The sequence below is a fragment of the Echiichthys vipera genome (genome assembly GCF_963691815.1).
Source record: "Echiichthys vipera genome assembly, chromosome: 18".
Lineage (NCBI taxonomy): Eukaryota > Metazoa > Chordata > Actinopteri > Perciformes > Trachinidae > Echiichthys > Echiichthys vipera.
This window is the reverse complement of record NC_139843.1, coordinates 4,263,933-4,288,002: the sequence shown is the minus strand read 5'-3', so window position 1 is coordinate 4,288,002 and position 24,070 is coordinate 4,263,933. Positions and strand designations below refer to the sequence as shown.

Genomic DNA, 24,070 nt, shown 5'->3' with positions numbered 1-24,070 from the left:
AACATGAAATGTATGATTTAAACCAAGATACTGTGTGATGATGATTGATCTATCTGACGTGCCCAAAATAAACAAATAAATAAATGTGTTTGCTATTATTATTGATTTAGACAACGTATCTGAACACCTCAAAATGACGATTATTCACGATATTCCACTGAAAGATGATAAATTACCAGCCCCGCTGTAACCATCTCACTTGTGCCGCACAGGCATTAATTGGCTCCTCACTGCAGCAGCAGCCATCTATCAGCCTTTATTCTGCCCTGCAGGTGCAGCAGCAGAGACAAAGTAATAGGGCAGCCAAGGGGGATGCTGTGGTGTTAGCCCATCAGTGCTAATCAACAATGAGCTAACTGCTTTCCCCTCTGTTTGACCTTCTGCGATCGATAGCTCCGCATCACGCCGCTGTGGCTCCCTGCCCTCAGTACATCTCCATCTCCTCCTCACCCCTCCTTCTGTCATTACATTTCTTCTCACCCGCCTTTGCACTTTTTCACCTTTTCACTCACCCACTCAGCTCGACATTTAAAAACTCCCGGCGTCATGGCTACGGCAGGGCGGGGGTTGTAATCAGTGATGCGATGGTGACTGGAAAATGAAACAATATGTATTTGTGTGTTTTTAAAGATTTGCATCTTCAGTAGGAACCAACAGGCTTTGGACTCACAGAATATATACTTTCATTTAAAACACAAGTCATCCATAAAACAGCTGCTCACTCAAAGAGTAGAAAAAAGTGCATTTGTTGAGGAATCTTCCCAGATGCGGATTAATCCACATTTTTGGCCCGATCACAAATCCCTCTAAGGGCCCTACCCCTAGTGTTTGAAATCTTTAGCTAGTAAATTGGACGCCACTTGTTTCATCATTAGCCGTCGTCAGATATCAGATGCAGGACATTTGCTGGTGGATTATTTTTCAAGCTTTATACACGGGACATGGAAATAACCGTTACGGACACTCACACATCGGCGTTAACACATCTACACATCTATCGACATCATGAGTAGCATCACATGTTCCTTTGCGGCTACAATTAACTACAATATTCAAGTGATTTTTTAATTTTTGCATGATTTATGGGCTTCTTTCCACACGCCATGCTGCATATTGCACTGACTCGGCTCTCAAAAGGGGTGGGGGGCTTAAGCTACATGCAAACCTGAAATGATCTAGACATTACCTGAAGGGGCTGGATGTGACGCGAATGTCTGAATCAGTGGGATCAGACATCGAACAGTTTCACCCTGCCAGCTGAATAAGGTTTCCATCGTGCAAATTGATAGAAAACAGACATCGCAGGGTGAAGAAGAAAGGTGATTTACACAAAGACTGTAACAAAAACGTCAGAGAGGGACGGAGAGATTCAGGGACTTCTGTCGATAAGGGCTGACTCTGAAATCATCCGACAAACTCAAACTGAAGGAACGACAAAAGACTCAGTTGTTCATGAGTCTTTATGCCACTACAAAGAAACTAAAAATGTGTTCGCACTGCACTCTCTTCCATGTCCTGCCTCCTGCATGCTCTCCACAGGCGCAACACCTCGCCTAAACCAAGTGTGGTATTTACAGTGAGAACCCAACTCACACACAATCCCCTCATGTGAGCGACGTGTGTGAAAGGGGAAACTTCAGACATTGTCCAGAGTTCATATGAGAAAATGTCCATAAATTCTTAATTGTTACATCAAACAACAGACACAAAAAATGCTGTTTCATGGTTTAAAAGGGGGTTAAAAACAGCCGTGTGTGTCTTTACCATCGAGTTCATCCTTAGGTATAATGTGTGTGAACTGTATTACTCTTTTTGTGTCACTACCAATGTGCAAAAAGCTGCGAACCACACTATGTGCCTCCCTTTATCCTTCTACCCTGATGGCTCTCCATATGCCTGGAATAAGGGACTGAGCCTCATCCATCAACTCAGTGTGTGTTTTTGTGTGTGCGTGTGTGTGTGTGACTTGCTCTCTCTGACTGAACAATAACTAAAAATCTCCCTAACTCACACTGCTCTCTGTCTGCCACCATCTGTCTCGACTCCGTCTCGATGCAGCGATACAGGCTTCAGGTGTCCGTCTCCGAGCTCACTAATTCTCTCTTTGTCACTTTGTCGGGTTGAAACGCGCGGGATGTCTCGTCACAGTTGTCAACACCACAGCGGCCCTCATCTCTCACTCATTCCACCGGGCGACGGGGGCGGATTCATGAATTACACCTTCACTTCCCGTCTCATTTCTGCCTCACCCCCGAGGTCAGCGGCGCGGATAAAGCTGCGTGATGCAATAAACGTGTCACAGTGGAGAGCAAAACAAGAGAGGTGAGTCAGAAACATCATCTGGGTTTGTTTTACACAGCCATTAAAGGGAGGAGTTCTCTTCTCTTTGTTTTCTTTCAGAACGGAGATTTGGCAGTCGTTGATTTTTACACCTTTAAGAGTGAGGACTGCTGCCCACCCCACAGCTGTAATACGGGCGCACTCACACTGTCCTTCCGCACCGCGCCCCGTGCTTTAGGGTCCTTGTCCCCCCCTCCAGGCCCGTTTGCACTCACACTACCTGGGCCTCGGAGAATGCTTCTTGCTGCCTATACGTCATCACGCCGTAACACATCACACGCACTGATGACGTCATGGCGATGCGTGGCTTTGTTTCCAGATCTTTCCGTAGACCTCGGAGTTTTTGTGCGTCTTGTCGACTGTTTTTGAATCTTTTCATCGACCAAATCTGCAGTAAACACTTGTTGTTGTTGTTAAATGTCTGAGCATGGTCCGTTCTTCTTTTTTCTCTGTCCCAACAGGCGCACATAAATGACATCAGAACCGCCATAGGCCTCGTGCTCGTACACGTGCGCACGCTCGTGCTCGTACATGTGCAAATGTGCTCTACAAAAGCCCACCTCTCTCAGACGGGCTGTGGACGGCCAGCTGACCGCAGTTATGCGCGGAGCGGTTGCACTCACACTGACTAGAAAGGCGCTTTATAAGTACAAGTCCATTTACCATTTACGTTCACAGCATTAAAAAAGTCTTCGCCCTTGGCAGGAAAGCCAATAAGCATATTTCTACAAACATCAAACTGTCGTTTTCTGAGCAAAAGGTCACAAAAACAAAATAAATCAACAACTGCAGCCTCTTGTTTGCAAATGAATTACATTTGCTGGAGAGAATCAAAGAAAAGAAACTCCACCTTAAATGTAATTTCTGTTTTTTCTGTGCTTATGAAAAAAACAACAACAGAAAATCATACATGGGGCATCAAGTCCACACACACACACACACACACAAGCAGGAAACAAACAGGACACACACACACACACAGGACACACACGCACACACACAAACAGGACACACACACACACAGGACACACACAGGACACAGACACACACACACACAGGAGACACAAACACACAGACATGCACACACACACACACACACACACACACACACACATTTGCCATGGAAACAGCCTGGTGTGCTGCGTGCGTGCAGCACCTTAATGGGCCTATCACAGTGTGAATATGAAGTAAAGCAGCCAATTATGGAGCTGAGGGAGATCTCTGCATGTTGACATGTTGCCACAGGAGGACGAGCTGGTGAGCATGGACATCAGAGATAATACTGTCACCTCTGATATCACACACAGCCGGATGTGCAACAATACCATGTTGCTGATGTCTGTCTGCTGTATATCAATATTGTATTTATGTACTTGTTTTATTACATTATGAACCTTAAATGTGACCTTCTGATACCTATATTTTATAGTCTTTTTATGGTGTATTGTTTCTATGTTGTAATAAAAGGTTTTATATTTATTTTTATTACGTTATTATAATATTATTTCACGTAAGCGTCACTATGCAGTGTTGAGGGTTGTGTGGGGGTCATAAAGGGCACGCTGGATTATAACATTCATCCTAGTTCTCCACTGTACAAGTCATCCCATTAAAGCTACAGCATGAGACGCATGTTAACCATAACCCCATTACTGCACTCCATCATAAAATAATTAAACTATTCATACGCAATTCATACGTTTGATTCTAATGAAGCTCTGAGTCTGATGAACGCGACAGTCTCGCACTGTAACAAGACACTGTAATTAAACTGGTCCAGAAGTGCAGAAGTCTGTATCACACGGTTGATTCAATTATGAATATCACTGTTGCTTATCATGTTTTCTTCTATTTTTCATTCATTTTAAACTTAATCTCAATGGTTAAATGTTTTATTCTGAATCTCTTTATATTTTTAAAGCATTTTTTCTGTTTTTGACATCAACGTCAGTCCGAGCACCGTGCAGTATTCGACCCAGCCAGCTATGGCGACGTAAACTCATCATCGAGATGTTGTTTATGAATGTTTCTGTGTCTAACTTCAACTAAAGAGTGAATTCCCCTCAATGACTATTTCACATGATGGTTAGCACTGTTGCCTCCCAGCTAGAGGGTTCCTAGTTTGAATCCCTGCTCCCTTCTGTGTGGAGTTTGCATGTTCTCCCCGTGTCTGCGTGGGTTTTCTCCGGGTTCTCCGGTTTCCTCCCACAGTCCAAAGACGTGCAGGTGTTCGGTTCATTGATGACTCTAAATCACCCGTAGGTGTGAATGGTTGTCTGTCTCTGTTCGTCTCTATGTGTCCTGTGATAGACTGGCGTCCTGTCCAGGGTGGACCCCGCCTCACGCCCGATGTCAGCTGGGATCGGCTCCAGCCCCCCCCCCCCCCGTGACCCGACAGGGACAAGCGGTTGAAGATGAATGAATGATTACAGCAAAGTTTTCAAAATAAACAGGATTTTGAGCACCTAGATTTAGCTCTTTCATATTTCCTACTCTAAAAATCCACACTGGACTCCTCAGATGGATCTTATATACAGAATAACACCTTGGATAAACTCACCTTGCCTGAATTCACAGCTGATTAAAAAGTAAAATGTTAAAGTATCGGTATGATGAGATGGTTGTTTCTCTTAGTGTCTCTGTTTAACAAAAGTTTAACAGAGGCTCAGAAACATAAACCGACAAGACACTTCGATCTAATAAAGGGTGCATTGTTTTTTAATAAGTGTTTTTTGGGGGGGGCACGAAATTAAGGCTACACTTTAGATGAATCAGAACATCATTTTGCAGCAATTCTGCTTTTAACCACCTCATTGTGACGTGCACGTGAATCCTGTTTTATGGCTTTGCATCCAGTAGATCTCTCCTCCTCTTAAGCCACGATTTGAAACTTTATTGGAAATCTGCACTAAAAAGGCTTTTACGCCTGCGTCTAATGAGGCGCCCTCTGTTTGCCACCGTGTGTTTGTAATAAAGGCAGTTAAAGTAGTGAGTGTGTGTCATACGTTGTAGAGGGGGATGCTCTTCATGGGTTTGTACTGCTTCAGGGGGTCCATCTTGTACAGGTGGCGGTCAGTGATGAGCACAGCCCGGTCCTCCGCCTTGTGGAAACGGTTGATCTGGGAAACACAAAGCTCCTCATTAGTCACCCCACAGGATAAGAACGCACGCACACACACACACGCACACACACACACACACACACGCACGCACGCACACACACACACACAAAAAGCCTCCTCCTACCTTGCGTACGTTGCAGGAGAACAAAACTCTCATGAACTTGTCTTTCCGCTGCAGCTCGCTGGACACCAGTGTGAAGGATGCAGCTGTATCAGGGCTGTCTCGCTTCTGTCGGACACAGAAACACAGAAAAATCTGTCAGGTGGTGTCTTATACACACTCTCAATAGGCAGGGTAATTAACCAAATCAACCAAAATACTGCCAAACTACATCTACTCTGATTGCAGATTTAACTTAATTACTTTTCGTATCATACGACCTGTTCACGGCAATACGTTGAAGACAAACATGCATAAAGGAATCTCTCAGTCTATAGTTCATCTTGTCTTTCTTCTCTGTTAGTGTTTAGTTTTCTCCTGCAAACATCTAAAGACACACTTACGTACGGCTGTACTCCACCCCACGACCCGTCTACTCACCAGGTAGTTTCCTTCCCAGGCTCTCTGCAGCCCCAAGTCGGCTCGCTGGCCCTTCAGGGCCTCCAGACAGGCTACCTTAGCCCTCACCTGCAGGGCCTCTTCTGGAGAGAGTCCTTTGATCAGTGTCCATGCCCACCACCTGGAGGCAAACACACACACCACTGAGAGAAGTGGAGAAATCGACTTTCTCCATTGAGATAACTGCACAGCTGGGTCAGCGGGACGATATAACAGCTGCACTGTACTCACTGGCCTTTCACTCACACATCCTGACAGCCAACATCATTCTCTAGGAAGGCTATTTTCTCACTGTGCTCACTTCAAATAGAAAAAAAGCAAACAAACAGACGCTGGGATGAAAGGCCGTGATGAGTGTTTGATGGAGGAAGGAAAAATCAATGCCCAGCGTGAGCCCAAGGCAGAAGGAAACATGTGTAAGTCGCTTCAGACGGACTCATCTGGATGTAAACTAACACTCGAGGCCGTGCTTTTCTCTCCTGCACACGGGGTCAGATCCACTTTTAGTTCAGCCACTTCAGACAATAGAAAGCTTTCAATTTAAAAACATCTCATCTTAAGAAGCGCCCGCCTCATTTAAATGGCAGCAGATGTACAGCAGTCACATTTAACGATAAAGTAAAGTAATCTAGAACATGTTCGTACCTGTTATAGATGCTCCGCAGTGCCTCTTCAAACTTGCGCAGGACTTTGGGGGGCGTCGGCCACTTCACGTGTCTGCCGTAATCCTTCATTGATCGGACGTTTTTGAAACGCCGGTTGACTTCGCGGACGTAAGACTTCACCTTGTAGCGTCTGTAGGCCTGCAGGATGACGAGGGCCGCTCTCATCCGTCGGTATCGCATTCTGGCTATGGTGCCCCTCCACACCTGGAGACACGGGGCAACATGATGACAGCGTAGTCAGTTAAGGAAGCTAACTTAACATGCTTGAAACTACAGCACGGCTCCTTTAAGGTTGAGGGACTCACGAGAGACAGATTACAAAGAAGAAATGAATCGATATTGAAGCAGGAGAGGCTGAGATATCAACGCAGGATCCTACATTTCCCATAATGCATGGCAACAGAACAGGACCCTACTTTGGACCCAGCCTGCTTGGAAAAGACACTCACACATTGAGGAACACCATAGAAAGATCCGTGCTGTGATTTGGTTTCAAAAACGTTAAATATTAGTAGATTTCTTATTGACACCCCCTTATTGTCAGTAGTTTTATTTATAATTTAATATTATAATATACTATATATAAATCTATAAATCACAGGTGTTATATTAACATCCCCCCCCCCCCCCCTTTCACTGCAGACTTTACCTTGCACACTACCACCTGCACTGGTCATGCAAATACACTCACTTATATTTCATGTATATAATTCAATGCTTTATGTTTAGTTTGCTTGTGTTCATGTTTATATTTATGTGGGCACTGTCAGATCAAGTCAAATTCCTTGTAATGAAAATTGCCTGGCAACAAACCTGATTCTGATTCTGATATAATAATTATTATATATCCTATTTTTCAACATATGCAGCCAATGCTATGATTTTTATTCACTTTGCACTTTGACCTTTTCCCTTTTTTCAAACAGCATGGCAGTGCGGCCTCAGCCTTTAAGCATTACCATGCATATCTTTGTCAACAGATTTTCACTTTTAGCACTGGAGGGAGGAACAAGCGGTTGAGGGGACATTTATTCATTAACTTAGTAGAATATTTGTCTCTGATCAGGCTATTTTTTATTTATTTTTTGTTTTTTAGATGATTTTTTTGGCAGTTTTCAAGCCTTTTATTATATAGGACGGACAGAAAATGGGGTGAGAGAGAGGGGGAGGGGGACATGCAGCAAAGAGCCGCAGGTCGAAGTCGAACCCGCGGTCGCCGCCTTGAGGACCTTCAGCCTCTTTACAAGGGGCCACTGCTCTAATCACTGTGCCACAGGCCGCCCCACCGGGCTATTTTTAACTTATGCACCGGTGGTAAAAAGCTGACCATAAAGAGGTAAGCAATCAAATCTGAATCATAGTCAGGACGATGGCTATAAATACAGCTGTGTGTTGCTGTAAAAGTAGAGAAATGTGTATTTCTATGCATCATGTTAGCATTTTACAATTATGCAAAGACCTTTTTTTCATGACTCATCATTAGAATTGATAATACCTTGTTATTTGTTTATTTATTGTACACCAGTGCTTGTGATGTTTGAGTAATATGTATTCAGACTAAAATAAGGACCCCCAAGCCTGCCTGTAACCAAACATAGGTTGAGTGGCTATCAGACCCTATAAAACATGAATAATAGATGAAAGTAGGCCTCCAGGGAACCATAACTCCTGATCCGCCCTCACTAAAACCACCACCATATGCTCCCTCTTTTACTGTGCTCTTTATCTCTCTTTCTTACACACACACACACACGCACACGCACACGCACACACACACACGCACACGCACACGCACACACACACACACCTCTCAGTTATTTATACATTTTACCTAAATAATCCAAAATAATCAGTGATAGAGTGCATTTAGCGTCACAGACCCTGACAGCCACACATTAAAGGCAACACTGCACAAGAGGCTGCAAGTGTAGTGCAAAGTAACGACGGGGATCATGAATATTTAATCTCTCAAAGTGTGGGGGTGGCCGACGGCGCTGAAAAGGGATTTCTTGCATTTGCATATTGAAACTGTGCAAAACTGTGCAGTAATTTGCAGAGAAGAAGATAAGTCACGCGCCCTCCTGGAATATGGAAGCATCGGATATGAGTTGAGCTTTAAGATTATAACCTTGCAACAATATCAGATGCAAATGTACTTTGGCTTTATTTTCTTATTGTGAAATCTCTATGTAAGGACATGTAAACGTTTTAATGTAAGGAGAGCCACGACTGAAGGATGCAGCTCAGAAGAGGATGGACTTAAGAAGAAGCTGCATCACACTGAGATCAGTGAAAGAAGGCCAGCCTGTGTGCAGTTCTCAGAGTGTCCACAAGGGGCAGGTTTCATAACAGAGCAGTTTCTCATTGACCCCCATGTTAAACCGGGCGTTTACACAGCATCATTAAACCTGTTTAAAAAATTCTAGTCTGTATGTTTAGGTCATATCTCCATGACAACACTGAGGCGGGTGAATTTTTTAGTACCAGGCTAGTTTTAATTTTATTGGAGGTTTAAGTTTATGAATAATTAAGCGAGGACGAGTGGATCAAGTTGAGAGAACGGACCTCGACGGAGAGGCTACGTCCATTTTTTATACAGTCTACGGTTCACACAAATTATGTTGCTGGGGTTGTGACACTCCAAAAAAAAAAATATCCACGTATTTAGAAACCCTTCTTTCAGGATTTAAGTCCATGTAAGAAAGTATTTTGGGCCTAATGGCATCATTTGGCCACGATGCGGCATCAGCTTCAAAGATCGGTGCACTTCCTGGTGACCTGGCTACAGTGACAGTAAATCCAAGAACAGTTAAAGAAAGAGAGACAAGAGATGCTACACTGAAGCCAACTCAAAGTTTTCCAGCATCAGCGATGTCACTTGCAGAATGAACGCTTTTGTTCCCAGAAATAACCTGGTCCCAAACAGCTAGCTCTTAGCAAATGACACAAATACTCCTAGCATTGAATACATTGCTAGAGGACGCGACGAGGATCTAAGGAAGCGCAGTGAAGTTGTTTGGATGAGTGGTTCTTAAGAAAGATGTAAGCTGCTAAACTGAGTTCATATCAATTTTACTTTGCAGCTATTATTTGTCCAGGTCTTTGCAATGGAGAGATTGTCTCATTGTATGTCTTTTCTGAGGCCTCTCTCTCTCTCTGAAAACCATGCACCTCTAAATTAAATTATATAAAAATCGAAAAGCATTAAGTCTTCTTCTGTGGGTTGAGAAAATCCACACGTCTAACGCTAAATAAAGATTTTAAAAAGACACATTTGATAACCTGAAACATAGCCTTACAGCTCAAAACAGAGCCTCAAGCTATGATAAATCACCCTTTATGTTTCACCTTGCTTCATCTATAGAAAGACAAAGAAAAACAGACTGTATTTAAATCTAAACACTCTATATTCTTTATGATTATCTTACGTTTATGCTAAGCCAGCAACATGTATTCAGGTTCAAAAATAGCTCCTCTAATCCGGTTTTTTAAGGTCTCGAATGTTGCTTTTCTGGCAGCTGACGACCTCATCCTCCTGTTTGCTCCACGCTGCACCGTCTCTGATACATTATGGATGAGAGAGAGAAACATATTCATCACTAATCGACCCCTGAGCTGACTCTCCCACATGCGAACGTTGAATGTTTTCACTGTCGGCCCCGGCTGCAGCTGACTTAGTTGTTCTCTGTGAGCAAGGTTAAAAGTTACTTTCATTTATATTCAGAGAGCGGTAGTGCGGACTCAAGAGCGGTACGGCAAATGAGGCAGAGCTTTAAGAGCGTGCACTGGGTCAAACAGAACTGTCAACTGAAACCTGGTGTAAATGCTAAACTGTGAGTGCTTTAAATTGGAATTTCAACCCTTTAAAGCTTAATAGAAATTATGTGGGGATATATACTGTGGGTCAACATATAGTGGACGCACTCTTTCATGTTATTATCGCCATTTTATGTGATTCTTAATTTCATCTTTCTAATTGTATTTTACTCACATACTTTATATATATATATTATTTACACGGTGGTGTAGTGGTCAGCACTGTCGCCTCAGAGCGAGAAGGTTCCAGGTTTGCATCCCAGCTGGGGCCCTTCTGTGTGGAGTTTGCATGTTGTCCCCGTGTCTGCGTGGGTTTTCTCTGGGTTCTCCGGTTTCCTCCCACAGTCCAAAGACGTGCAGGTGTTTGGTTCATTGATGACTCTAAATCACCCGTAGGTGTGAATGGTTGTCTGTCTCTGTTCGTCTCTATGTGTCCTGTGATAGACTGGCGTCCTGTCCAGGGTGTACCCCCCCCCCCCCCGCGACCCCGAGATAAGCGGTTGAAGATGTGTCATGCCACTTTGCTGTATATAGAACCTTTTCACTGCTTCATCAGTGTTTCTGCCAAATCTCTATATTTCCTTGTTTAAAATGGTCTCAAGATGCAGTTCCTTTCCAATCCGCGACCAGCGCCAAACCTATTTTTAGCCTAAATGCGATACGTCCTCTCGACCAATCAGAATTCAGTGAGCGTTCTATGCGATCCAACATGGCGGCGCTCTGAAGCAGGAGAGTTTTTTGTGTCGTCCGTCTGTTCAACACGTTCAGACTGAGCCATAAAAACCATTTTGACAAGATACATTTAATATTAACCAAATGTGTGGGTCTAGGTAAAAAATGTAATTAAAATGGATTTATAGCGTTTTGGAAAAGAGCTCCTCATATATTATTCATATATAAATAATCTCCTGTTTTTGGCATGACTCAGAAAAAAGTGGCTAGCTGATAATGTACATAGTATAATTTTATATAAACAGCATGTCTTCACTACAAATGTATCTGAATAGAAGACTTAAAAAGATAGATATTGACTAAATTCATGAGGCGTTACAGGGCGGTGTGAGGATCACAATAATGGAGAGATGTGTCATACGTAATCTTTGCTCTTATTACACAGTACACTTCACAGTAATTGTGTTTACATTCTGTCGTTCCCTCTGTGAAAAAGAATAATGATGAGAAGATCCGCCTCATTACAGGAAATTAGACTATTGCAATCCAATCATGGTGTTTATACGAGCTTTCATGCACTGACAGAAAAAGCAGTGGGTGAGATGTACAGATGGTTTTAATGGCGATGGATGTGTCTCAGTGAAAATAGGAAGATTACTAAGCGTTTCTTAGTCTTAAAGTAAAATAAATGTCTGTTGAAGAAGCTGCACTCAACATTCAGAGCATTGATAGAGCAGCAAACATGGACGCAGCATCAGCTCCATAGAAATTACTTCTGCTCCAACTTTTGACTCTTCAGGCTTTTTGTGTGTAGCTGGATATAATTTGTAGCATCTTAAAATATGAATGAGGACAGATGTAGTGAGATACTTGTTACAGCTGCATTTATAGTAGTGAGGAAACGCCAAAAATAACTTTTTATGTCTCTGAGTCACTGCGCTGTTCTCCATAACGATGCTCCCTCTCTTCATTCACTCTCTAGCACTGATCCAATCGTCCTCGCCTACAGGAGTCTCCATCTTGTCAGACTTTGACTCCGCCTCATTGCCTCTGACCAAAAAAGGGCATGTATGTGACGTTGGGGGGAGGGAGATACGTCCATCTGGCTGACGTTTACCTCAGAGGAGAAGTGAGGGCCAGTCGCTAGCTGTCACTCAAGAGACCACGCCCCTAATTATTAATAAACTTTGACCTCCAATTAAATAAAAACTAGCCTGGTCCAAAAAAATTCACCTCCCTCAGTGTTGTCATGGAGATACCTAAACATACAGACTATAATGTTTTTTTGTCCTTAAACAGGTTTAATGATGCTGTGTAAACAGCCTGTTTAACATTGGGGTCAATGAGAAACTGCTCTATTATGATACATGCCCCTAGTGGACACTCAGAGAACTGCAGTTTTTTGGCACTTCCTGGCTGTGGTGGGGACTTAGCCAGTTCAAGGTAAACCGCAAAAAGTCCAGTCACAGTTCCTATAGACTCCATGTGGCATCTGTTGCTGACGTAACCCTGACGGTAGTTTGGTTTCGGTCCCACAGCAAGTAAGGCCACGATCAACAATGTCAATATCTATACAAATAATTCTAATTATTACGACCTAAAAAAACAAAATCAAGTTATGAAAGGGTAAAAAAAGTGTTTACGGAGTGAGTTCTATTCATTAATCAGGTGAAAGCTGCACAAAAGCACAACAGAGAAGCAAAGAGTGCACAACTTAAGATTAACTAAGGAGTGTTCATGATGACATCATGCTTAAACTTTGATAAACTCTACTGTGCAGCTGTGGGAATTAAACCTTTTCTTTAACAAAAATATATTTCATTGTAACAACATCTCACAGCACATAATCCTCCATCTCTACGCAGAAACAGGCCCCGCCTCCATGTGTGCTAATATGATGCACAAAGCAAAAACAAGTGGTCAAATTAGATTTTCAGCGAGCGAGCGCAGTGAAGATGTTTGCGGGGATAAAAAATCCACACGGTGCACGGGAGGCCTTCGCCGGATCAACAACTGTGTTTATCTGAGCAACAAATCACTGATTACATCGTAAACGGCCGAGGCTGGAGGGCGAGAAACAAAAGAAAAAGCCCATAAAGCAACAATGAATCAGATAACAGCAGACATGAAGTGTCGCCACTGTCTTCGGAGCCTCATTAAAAAAGGTGTGTGTCCAGTCACATACACACACACACACACACACACACAAGCGCACACAAACACACACATTTTTTCCGCAGACTGGCTATGATGATGCTGGTGAGCTGATGAAGATGACACTCGGGGGGATTGCGGATAAATCAAGCCAATAACAAGGCCCCTGGCGGTCTGTCCCCTTACACTCCTGGCCAATAAAGCCATCTGATCATCCTTTTAGAGACTCTGCCATCATGGAGCCTGCCCTCACCGCGCTCCGGGGCCCGGGATTTACGAGCTCATCAAAGCCAGATTGGGGATCTTTCGTTGCAACAAAGCGGGACAGATTGCTGGGGTTTTACTCGGGGTGGGAGGGTTTTTGAGTAAAAGCATTCACGCGTCACATGAGCCAGGACAACTGGTGTTACAGCCAGGACGATATATAGGCTCAACATGTTAGGCACATCGGTATTTATCGGTATCAGCATCTTTGCTCTTTTCCGATATGAAAATCTTTTTATACAGAACATTTAGTGCAGAAAAAGATGCTTAGAGTGGATGAGAAGTGGTGTCATATGTTTATTTTTTGTATTATTATATGTTCAAATGGTCTGCATTTATGATACTTAACATATAGCACTTTTTAAGCTTTTTATTTATTTATTTATTATTTATTTATTTAAATGGTCTGCATTTATGATACTGAACATATAGCACTTTTTAGCTTTTTATTTTATTTATTTATAATTTATTTAAATGGTCAGCATTTATGATACTGAACATATAGCACTTTTTAGCTTTTTATTTTATTTATTTATAATTTATTTAAATGGTCAGCATTTATGATACTGAACATATAGCACTTTTTAGCTTTTTATTTTATTTATTTATAATTTATTTAAATGGTCAGCATTTATGATACTGAACATACAGTGATATTTAGCTATTTATTTTACTTTTATTATTTTATTTATCAGTGTTCATTTCTGAAATTGATTGAAAATGCAATTCACTAAATATATACACACACACACGCACGCACACACACATACACGCGCACACACTTTATATACATTAAAGATATTTGTATCGCTGCACAATCCACATAAAAAAGGTCTATTTTCGTTCCAGTTAAAATAATGAACTATATCTGTAATCTATTAATGTTTCCCCTCTAAAATCTGTATCAGTCTGAAAAGTCCCATATAGGTCGGGCCCTAGTTTCAATTGAACACAGCGATGACCCATTACTGCCTTTAATCCAACAGTATTGGAACTGCAGCTCTAATAAAAGGCCATTAACTAAACTGCTGTGTTGGCAATTTAAAGCTCCAATCCAAAAACACCCCTTCACCGTGTTGTCGAGAGGAGAAACAAGACCCAATTCATGGGGAGACAGACAGGCTGGTCTGCACCATTGACACACTTGACTGCAATCTGCTGCTGAACGCCCGAGTTTCCACATCCTCTGGGGGATATTGAGCTGCTTTTTCAGTGACATGCTCGATGCACACGGTGGGTGGAGGGAGGCGGAGGAACCAGGAGCGTGCAACACAATTTAGTGAGGCTACAACATGCTCTGACCACAGCCCGTCAGAGGGAGACAGTGGGCCGAGGCGCAGGCTTGCGGTAATTATCATAAATCTATAAAGTACAGCACACACACACACACACACACCAGAAACACAAACGCCACCATGCACACGGATCCTGTTAATCATACCTCACAGTATTATGTCAGTTTAAAGTCTAAAGGATGTGACACGTGTTCAAAGAGATCCTGAACATCACAGTCTAATTAAACGAGGCAGTATTGAAGATGAAATCGAGCGGCTCTGGGCGGCCCATCCATCAATTAGATGGGCTCGGACCGAATAGATTGGAGGAATATTGCAGACCGTCAGCAGTATAAACCTAAAATAACACGCACTATTCAAACATGTGTGAAGGAAACAAACACATCAACTAAAACCCATACGTACAGAACCGTTACAGCATCAATACAGGTCATACAAACAGTGTAATGTATAAAATGTTCTCTAAATATCTGCACAGCTGGTTTGTAGATTACCTGATGGGCTAAATGGACTTCAACGGGCGTCCCCTTTATACTTAACAAGAACCCTGAATACCTACAGTGAGAGCTAACAGAGCTGAAACAGTCGATTAATCAATGAATCGACTGTTTGCATCCTTGAGTTCAAACAAATGGTGTTTCTTGCATTTGTTTCTTCATTATTTAATTTATCTGACGTTTGCGTAATCAGAAACGCGCCGGTGAAGGGCGACACGGTAGTGTGGTTAGCACTGTCACCTCACAGCGAGAGGGTTCCTGGTTCCCATCCCAGCTGGGGCCTTTCTGTGTGCAGTTTGCATGTTCTCCCCGTGTCGTCGTTTACCCCAAAGCAATTTCAGTCCAAAGCAACTGGACTTCACCTCTCATCCAAGAGGCTTCATCAGTTCAGGTACGCATCTGACCAGGCTGGGACTGGACCAGGACCAGGACCAGGCTGGGACTGGTCCAACTAACTGGTATGGAGATCCAGGTATGTCACTGGAACCCTTTGTGCTCCAAGTGCCAACGACCGTCGAACTGATGAAGCCTCTAGGATGAGAGGTAAAAGACAAATAACCAAGTCCAGTTGCTTTTGACTGGAATTGCTTTGGGGACTGAAGTGTGATGTTTCTGTGGAGATGATGATGAACAGTTTGCAGGTTACGGGGGGGGGGGGGGGGGGGGGGGGGGGGGAATCGGAGGATTAGAGATCATGTTGCTGCTGAGGTCTAGCAGGAGACGGATCAGTTCTGGACAGTTAAGCAGAGAGGAGGCAGGCAGTGTTAGTCTTGCACTGAGTACAGAGCTATCCACAGATTGCTCCCTTTGCAGGCTCTCAAAAAAATATTTATTGCCTCAGGACACGAGTAATCCACCTGGGAAACATTACAAAATCAAACAATAAGGCTCTTTATATCCTTTTAAGTCATTTTTATTTAACTCCAGCTCAGACGTGACGACCAAAGACATCACGCTCGCCACGTCTGATAAACCTCCTGCCGCACGGAGACTACGTAAAAGCTTTGGAAGGCAATTAAGGCGGCGGCGCAGAATCCACAAGAGGGGGTTCGGGGTGGGGTTTCTCTTCTCATCAGCGCCGACGCTGTGACAAGCGCCGACAGTTATTGTGATGTGGATGGCTGAGCTTGAGTTTATGAAATATTCATCTTAACATGGAAGGAGGAGGTGGGGGTGGCCTATGTTTAATTTATAACATCTGTATTCACGCTGCCTTTTTTCTCAGAGTGCCGAGGATTTAAACTGTACAAGGTAGAGATCTCAGTGTTGTCGATGCAGGTTTGGATGTGGGGCCATCACCGGGCCCGCAGTTGCAACACATTTAAAGGTCGGTGCGGATTGAGTGGCTGCAGCACAACAAGAGCGGGGAGACGAGGAGGGTAGAGAGCACATGAAGGAAAGGACTGGAGGATGGAGAGGACGGAGGGATTAAAAATGGAGCTGTGATGGAGCTTCCCCCTCCTCTAGTCCCAATCCTATCCTCCAGACCCCCCCCCCCTTCCTCATAGGAGCAGAGTTTATGGTAATTTAAAGGGTAAAACAAGACGGAAAAACACAATGTTCAATGTGCACTAAAAGGGCCCATTCAACCCGTCTTGAATCGTGTTTTTTACTAAAACTAAACGGTATTATTAGAAATCCACCGAGGCAAACGGAGGCACAAGACGTGCGTTGTGAGCCTCGGTCATGTAGGCTGGCAGTCCACCGGCACCGCAGTCCCGCCTGGCACAAGGCTGGGTGGTGTGCCAGGTGCTGATAAGGGGATTGCTTGGCAGCAGCGGATCAGACTCAGGCTGGGGTGTTTGTTTAAGTAACAGCATGAAGGATACAGGAGTCAATGCTGCTGTCAGTGAGTGCATTATATGCATGGAGCGCATATATGGAGGACTGAACCTGACAAAATAAATACATACATAAATAAATAACTACATAGATAAATGAATATGTCATTAGATGTACCAAAATATTACAAATAAATGTAGGCATTGATGCAGCAAAATGATTAAATGCAACATAAATGGATATTGATGTTTTCTTTAATGCTGTGTCACACTTGCTTTGAATTTTAAAATTTTAATTAATTTGAAATAAAGAAGAAATTATAGATTGAATTAGCATCTTTATTTATTTACCTCTGTATTCATTTATTTATTTATTAACTTTCCCATTTCATTTTTCCTTTTTTATTTTTATTAAAATAAAAATAATATCTGTATTATTTTCTTAATAAATGTCTTTAAATTTGGATATTAATGTAAAAACAATTATAAAGAAAATCATACAGAAACAAATGCATTAAAAATTTAATTATAAAAATAAATAAATGGGAAAGTAAATAAATAAGGGAATTAATCCATAAACCGTGAGTTAAGAAACAGGAGCTAATTAAAACCCAAATTTCAATATAAGCCACATTTTATCAATGACTGAATGCCTTCATTTACTTCCTGTTTATCCTCCGGGCTCACACTTCCTTACTGAAGCACCTTAATTCTGCGAGATACGAGATAGTGTTGTCCTGAGGGAGCAGGAACAATGGTCCCGGTGGTCCGTGGGAAGAGCCAGCAAAGGGTCAAACAATCAATCTGCTGCCGGGGTTCATTTGGCAGGAAAATCCCTCTCATGTCGAGAGCTTGAAGAGACAGTAAAGGTAAACAAAGTGATGTGGAGGAACTCATATAACATATAATGAAAGGTTATATATATTTAAATGTGTGTGCACTGCTTTCCCAAGTGTGTAGGATATAATGCAGTGATCGTCAAATGGTCTCGGGTTGCTGGAGATCGTGGGGAGTAGAGGTAGAGACAGAGTATCATATGAAACTAAACGATCTAAAGAACCCGTTGGTACCCATCGTGTCATGCCAGCTTGTCGGGAAGGTGGCTGAACAACTCTCCACAGTTAAACTGAATTTGTTGCGAGGGAAAACTGGGATGTCCATTTTCAAAGAGGTCCCTTGACCTCTGACCCTCAAGATATCCAAATGAAAATGGGTTCTCTGGGTCCCCGTGAGTCTCACATTTACAGACGTGCACACTTTATAAGAATCCAGACAGTTTGGAGCAAAAACATGCAGTTTTCTCCTGCAGGAAATGTGTTATTTTCTAAGATTCCTGCATACTGGGGTCCCTATACAGTGTTGTGAGTCTGACTGTAAAGCTGAGACTCTAGTTCAATTAAATTCAATTACATTTTATTTAAAGTGCCAAATCATAACCAAAGTTATCTCAGGACACTTTACAGAGTAGGTAAAGAGCACACTCTATGACTTATTTATGATTTACAGAGACCCAACAATTCCCCCGTAGAGTACGGTGGCGTTGAAAACCTCGACTATAACAGACAGGAACGTCAGACAGACCCAGCTCTGTGGAGGACGGACATCTGTCTGCACCGGTTGGGGAGGAAGAAAAGGAGAGAGAGAGAAAGACGGACAGATGGAAAGAGACAGACAAAAACAGACACAAAGACAGAGTAGTATTCATGTGTGATGATAGTGTGGTGAAATAATACAAATAACATTCATTTAGACCGGCCCCAGAAGAGTCTGCCCAGAAAGAGTCTGGCCCTTGAACAAGTGTAGTCGCTGACCCTTTGATATCGTGCTTCAAGAGCCCGAGTGATGTATGCAAAGAGTGCACACAGGCGCTGGTGTTTCTGAGCAAAACCACCCGTCAGTCAGTCAGAGATGTTATTTTGCATAGTGTGTCTTAAGATTTGACAGCCGTGCGCAGCAGTACACCTCGTTTACAAACCCATCCCTCCCTCCCTCTCCATGACACATGTCAGAGCGTGCAGCGTAATCATCCCAGGATACTGACATGCCTCGTCTGAAGGTGTCATTGGATCGGTGATGCATGATGGGATCAACGCTCACAGCTGATCTTTTAAAACCAGTCCAGCTGAAGGAGAACTGGTCCAGAAGTATGCATGCATGCAACAAAGGTACCTGACCGGAGTCAAAGGACATCGTGGTCATGCAGAATGAAGCACTATGGCAGCACACGCCCTGATATTTGCTTTGATTATTATATTCACACAGCGTTAGAAGCAGTTGTAGCTGCATTGTTTTTTCAGTGTCACCTACTTTGAGAAAGTGTTTGAGCTTCTAAACCATTCATTAACATCTTTAAACAAATCATTTCCAGCCTTGGAGAGCATGAGTGGAGCTGCGGTGGTGAAAAAACAAATGTGACGTTCCCCTTCCTTCAGAATTTGAACGTGCTTGTTGTTAGTCACTCTGGATAAAAATGCCTGTGCACATTTTTCATTTTTTTGATCATAATTACGCTCAATAGGTTCATGCAAGAACGCGTCCGAAAACCCAGAAATGAGTTCACTTCCTGTTCCCTTTATTATTTTATTTTTCATTTCCATAATCACTGTTGCTCTTTTGTGCCACCTATTATTTACGCATGTTAAGCTTTCAATGTGGAGAACTCTGAGCTGCATTTTGTATGAAAGATGCACTACAAATAAAGTTTATTATCATTATATTATATTATAAATAATACAGCAATCTAAGATAAGGGTTTGGCCAAACTGCCAGATACTTTTAACAAACCCAAAAACACCACCCAGTTACTTTTCCCCCATCAGGCCACTCACAAACTACTTGTAGGTAAATTATCAAATCAAATGAACTGAAAATCAATTATCAATACTTCACACCCAGCAGTTAAAAGGAAAGCCGACCTCATTACACAGGATCCCACCCAACCCCCCACCCCCCTGCACAAGTACTCCAAATTTCTGCCATCAGGCCGCCGATATAAAGTCCCCCTATCCAAGAAAAACATCTCAGTCATACCAATTGCAATGAACAGCTTAAATAAACAATGAACAATGGATAAACTCTGACGCACTGTCACTTTATACGTATCCGCAGCTTTTATCTTGTCTTTTTATTTTTTTTTTTACAGTTTTCCATCTGTATACCTGTTTTTAAGACCTTGTGTGTGCTTGCAGAAACCTGTGTTGAATGACTGCTTGTCAGTGCATTGTCCTGTTTGTATGTTGAGCCACATGAAAGGAGATTTTCGTGATGACAGACAAAGTTTTCTGGATCGGATCCTGAATCAATTAAATCTGAATCCACTCACAACTTTACAAGAGCTGCGTGGGTGAAAACTCAGACAGAGGGAGAGAGAGAGCGAGAAAGAGAGAGAGAAGAGGCAGAGACTGTCACCCTGAGAGATATGTTCCAACTCTAATAATACAAGAATATATATACGAGCTCCGAAAATACCTGGGTGCTTGTATAACATGTACAGAAATGTGAGTTTTCTAGTCTCCCGGGTTCTTCATGTGCAGAATGAGGGCTGGTGAATTTCAATGAGAATACCAACAGAAGACGTTGTTCGTTCAATTGTTCACATTTGAGGGAAAATCCTGATTTAAATATGATTTAAGACACTGTCTGAACGACTCCGCCATGTGCATGCAGCAGTTTTACATTTACAGTTTCAAGCTGTCACGTCAGTTTTCTGAGTTCAGACTCTCACCTTCTGGAGGAAGAGGACGATCCTCTGGACCATCTCCACCCGCTGCTCCTCCAGGCTGAAGAGTGTGCGCGGCGTGCGGATGAAGACCTTGGTTTTGCCGTAGGCCACGTCGTGGTCGAAGCCACACCCCTGCAGGAGCCTCTTCACTGCTTCTTTGTCTGATGGCAAGTCGTGGTTCGGCCACGTGAACTCTGAGATCATCTTGTACCTGGAGGAGAGGAAATCGTATCAGAGAAAATGCAGCGGTGTGCGGCTGAACAAAAGACAAAATAACTGGTTATTTCAAAATCTGTACTGATGCACGAATGAGCACTTAGTAGGCTCTAGATAGAAGTAGATTAACGTGTTATTACTCTGCAAGTGGGTCAAATAAATAAGGGTGCCCTCACACTGTCCGTCCGCACCGTGCCCCGTGCTTTAGGGTCCTTGTCCCCCCCTCCAGGCCCGTTTGTACTCACACTACCTGGGCCTCGGAGAATGCTTCTTGCTGCCTATACGTCATCACGCCGTAACACGTCACACGCATTGATGACGTCATCATGATGCGTGGCTTTGTTTCCAGATCTTTCCATAGACCTCAGAGTTTTTGTGCGTCTTGTCGACTGTTTTTGAATCTTTTCATCGACCAAATCTGCAGTAAACACTCCACCTCCGCATCACACCAACGTGAACCTTTCACCGCCATTGTTTGAAATGTCCGCGCATGGCCCCTCCTTCTTTTTTCTATGTCCCAACAGGCGCACAGGAAATGACCTCAGAACCGCCGTAGGCCTCGTGCTCGTACACGTGCGCACGCTCGTGCTCGTACACGTGCGCACCCTCGTGCTCGTACATGTGCAAACTTGCTTTACAAAAGCCCACATCTCTCCAATGGTCCGTGACCGGCAAGCGTGCTGCAAATAGGCGCGGTACAGTTGCACTCACACTGGTCAAACAAACTAGACTTTACCCGTGGAACCTGTTTGGGCACAGTACGGATGGACAGTGTGAGTGCACCCTGAGTGTTTCTTAGACATTTTTGGAGGAAATGTTGTACAGTCATTCAGTTGTTGTTGCTTTTTATGAGGTTAATAGAAAAACTTAATACATTTCTTAAACACTTTGTAATTAAATCATGTATGTGGTTTAAAACAGCACTTTTTTCTACCTTTGTCCAGAGGAGAAAGATCCTCTTCCCTCAGATCATTTTATATCTGAAGGAGGAAAAGGAGAGGACCTATAGTGCCGTATAGATCCTCTTAATTGCTAAGCAAGTGTGAGACTTGATGCCCCTGGCACGGTGCCATGGAAATCACATAATTTGATACATGAAATAGGGCGATTCATTAGTATATAGTGCACTTCCAGCCCAACGCGGGGGGTAAGAGGTCAAATTACACCCTTTAAGAGTCTTTTCAGTGCGATAATTTGATTGAAATATGAGGCTTTTTATCCTTTTTCTCAACCATTAACCTCATGTTTTTTTTTTAGACCTGTGCATTGGTTATTAAGACTTATTTAACCATAAACTGATGAATCACAATGCGTATTGTATGGACAAATTCTAAGAAGAGACCAAATTAAAAAAAACGTCTCCGTCAGTGTCATGTAATCAGTGTCATGTCCTCTGTACCAATCTACGGCTCATACAAAGCCCTGTTCTTTTCTTATTTCCTTTAACCTGAAAACACCAATACATAAAAGATAGTGTGACGATAAAGAATCACTCCTCAGGAGGCAAAAGGACGACTTTACAAAAGGGAAAGTGACAGGCCATAAAAACTGTAGATCAGGGAAAATGCAGAGAACCTGTGGTTCACGTGAGAAAGACTAAACGAGTGTATTCCAGGACAGCGAGTGACAGTCTTTGTCTTTGGTCTTGATGAACAGACTGCATCCCCTCGTCATTTCACAGCTGACCCACTGACGAGGCTGTGATGTAAGTCCAGATTCATCAGCGACGGGGGATCGGAGCGACAGACTTTGATGACTTGTTATGCAAAAGACTCGTTACCTAATCCTCCGTCCACCATGATGCTTTCTACGAGGGCAGGGGGTAAATGTGACAGCTGGGGAATAAGGGCAAAGCTGCAACAAGTGTGTGTGTGTGTGTGTGTGTGTGTATGTGTGTTTTTATTGTGGAACATTATAAAAGAATGATCTTATGATTTACATGCTATCTGGATCGGATTCATGAGAGATATGTGGTGATTTAAGGGCTTGTGCATCTTTAAGAAATCAAATCAAAGCTCTAATCTAGATCTAATCTGCGACACGGCCGGTATGTGTGTGTGCGTGCGTGTGTGCGTGCATGCGTGTAGCTTTCTGGGTCTCATGTGATGTGAGAGACTTCACTCCCACTCGTCCTCCGCAGGGAAACATGAGTTGACGTTTGAGCCTCGGTGGATCCACGTCTGTCCGACGCTCGTCTCTAAAGTGTAGCCCTGACCTCATGGACTTCTCTTCTTTTCTCTCTTTGATATGAGCCTCGCATCTAGTAAACATAGACTTTGCATGGTCAGGATGAGAGATATTTAGGGTTGCAGCTGGTGCTTATTTTCACTGATTAGTTGCTTGGGCCGTGAAAGTACCAGTTCTGAGCTCAGGTGAAGTTTTCAAACGTCACACCATCAAAAAAACAAAGATATTATTTATAGTGTGTAACTGAGTTTATACTGTTGAGTGGTTAAATCAGCAGGAGTACAGTTTTGACATGCTAACTAGTGTCAGTACTTTAGAAAGTACCTCAAAACTGTTGCTTTGCACAGCAGCTGGATTCTCGCAACATAAGTGAGGATAACAGGGATCACAAAGATCACAAAATTCAGCCCGTCAGGCTTCAAATCGTGCATCTGCCAACTGTTCAGACTGATCAACGTCCTGTGAGAGGCTACTTGCAGCTGTGGTTGATTTAGATACATGTGTTAGGTGAGCATACATGTAATCTCTACAGACATCAATCACGTCTGAGCAGGCTTCGGTTGCATGCAAGAAGAGATTAAACTTAAGCGATCGGACTACTTCACCAGAGAGACTGTTCCTCTAAAAATATCATATATTATATATAAAGCATTTCAACTTCACACGTCAAGATTGGGCTACACGGTGGTGTGGTGGTTAGCACTGTCACCTCACAGCGAGAAGGTTCCAGGTTTGCATCCTGACTGGGCTCCTTCTGTGTGGAGTTTGCATGTTCTCCCCG

At 43.0% G+C, this 24,070-nt stretch overlaps 1 protein-coding gene across 1 annotated transcript in view; it reads right to left on the bottom strand.

Annotated features, from left to right (window-relative positions):
* Positions 1 to 24,070, bottom strand: part of myo1d (myosin 1D) — a 108,998-nt gene that overhangs the window by 36,325 nt on the left and 48,603 nt on the right. Inside the window, exons 16-20 of the mRNA XM_083932761.1 lie at positions 20,890 to 21,097; positions 6,667 to 6,890; positions 6,004 to 6,142; positions 5,587 to 5,691; positions 5,346 to 5,459 (exon numbers count right to left, since the gene is read on the bottom strand). Of these exons, the coding sequence (XP_083788887.1) occupies positions 5,346 to 5,459; positions 5,587 to 5,691; positions 6,004 to 6,142; positions 6,667 to 6,890; positions 20,890 to 21,097 (790 nt within the window). The remainder of the gene's footprint in view (positions 1 to 5,345; positions 5,460 to 5,586; positions 5,692 to 6,003; positions 6,143 to 6,666; positions 6,891 to 20,889; positions 21,098 to 24,070) is intronic.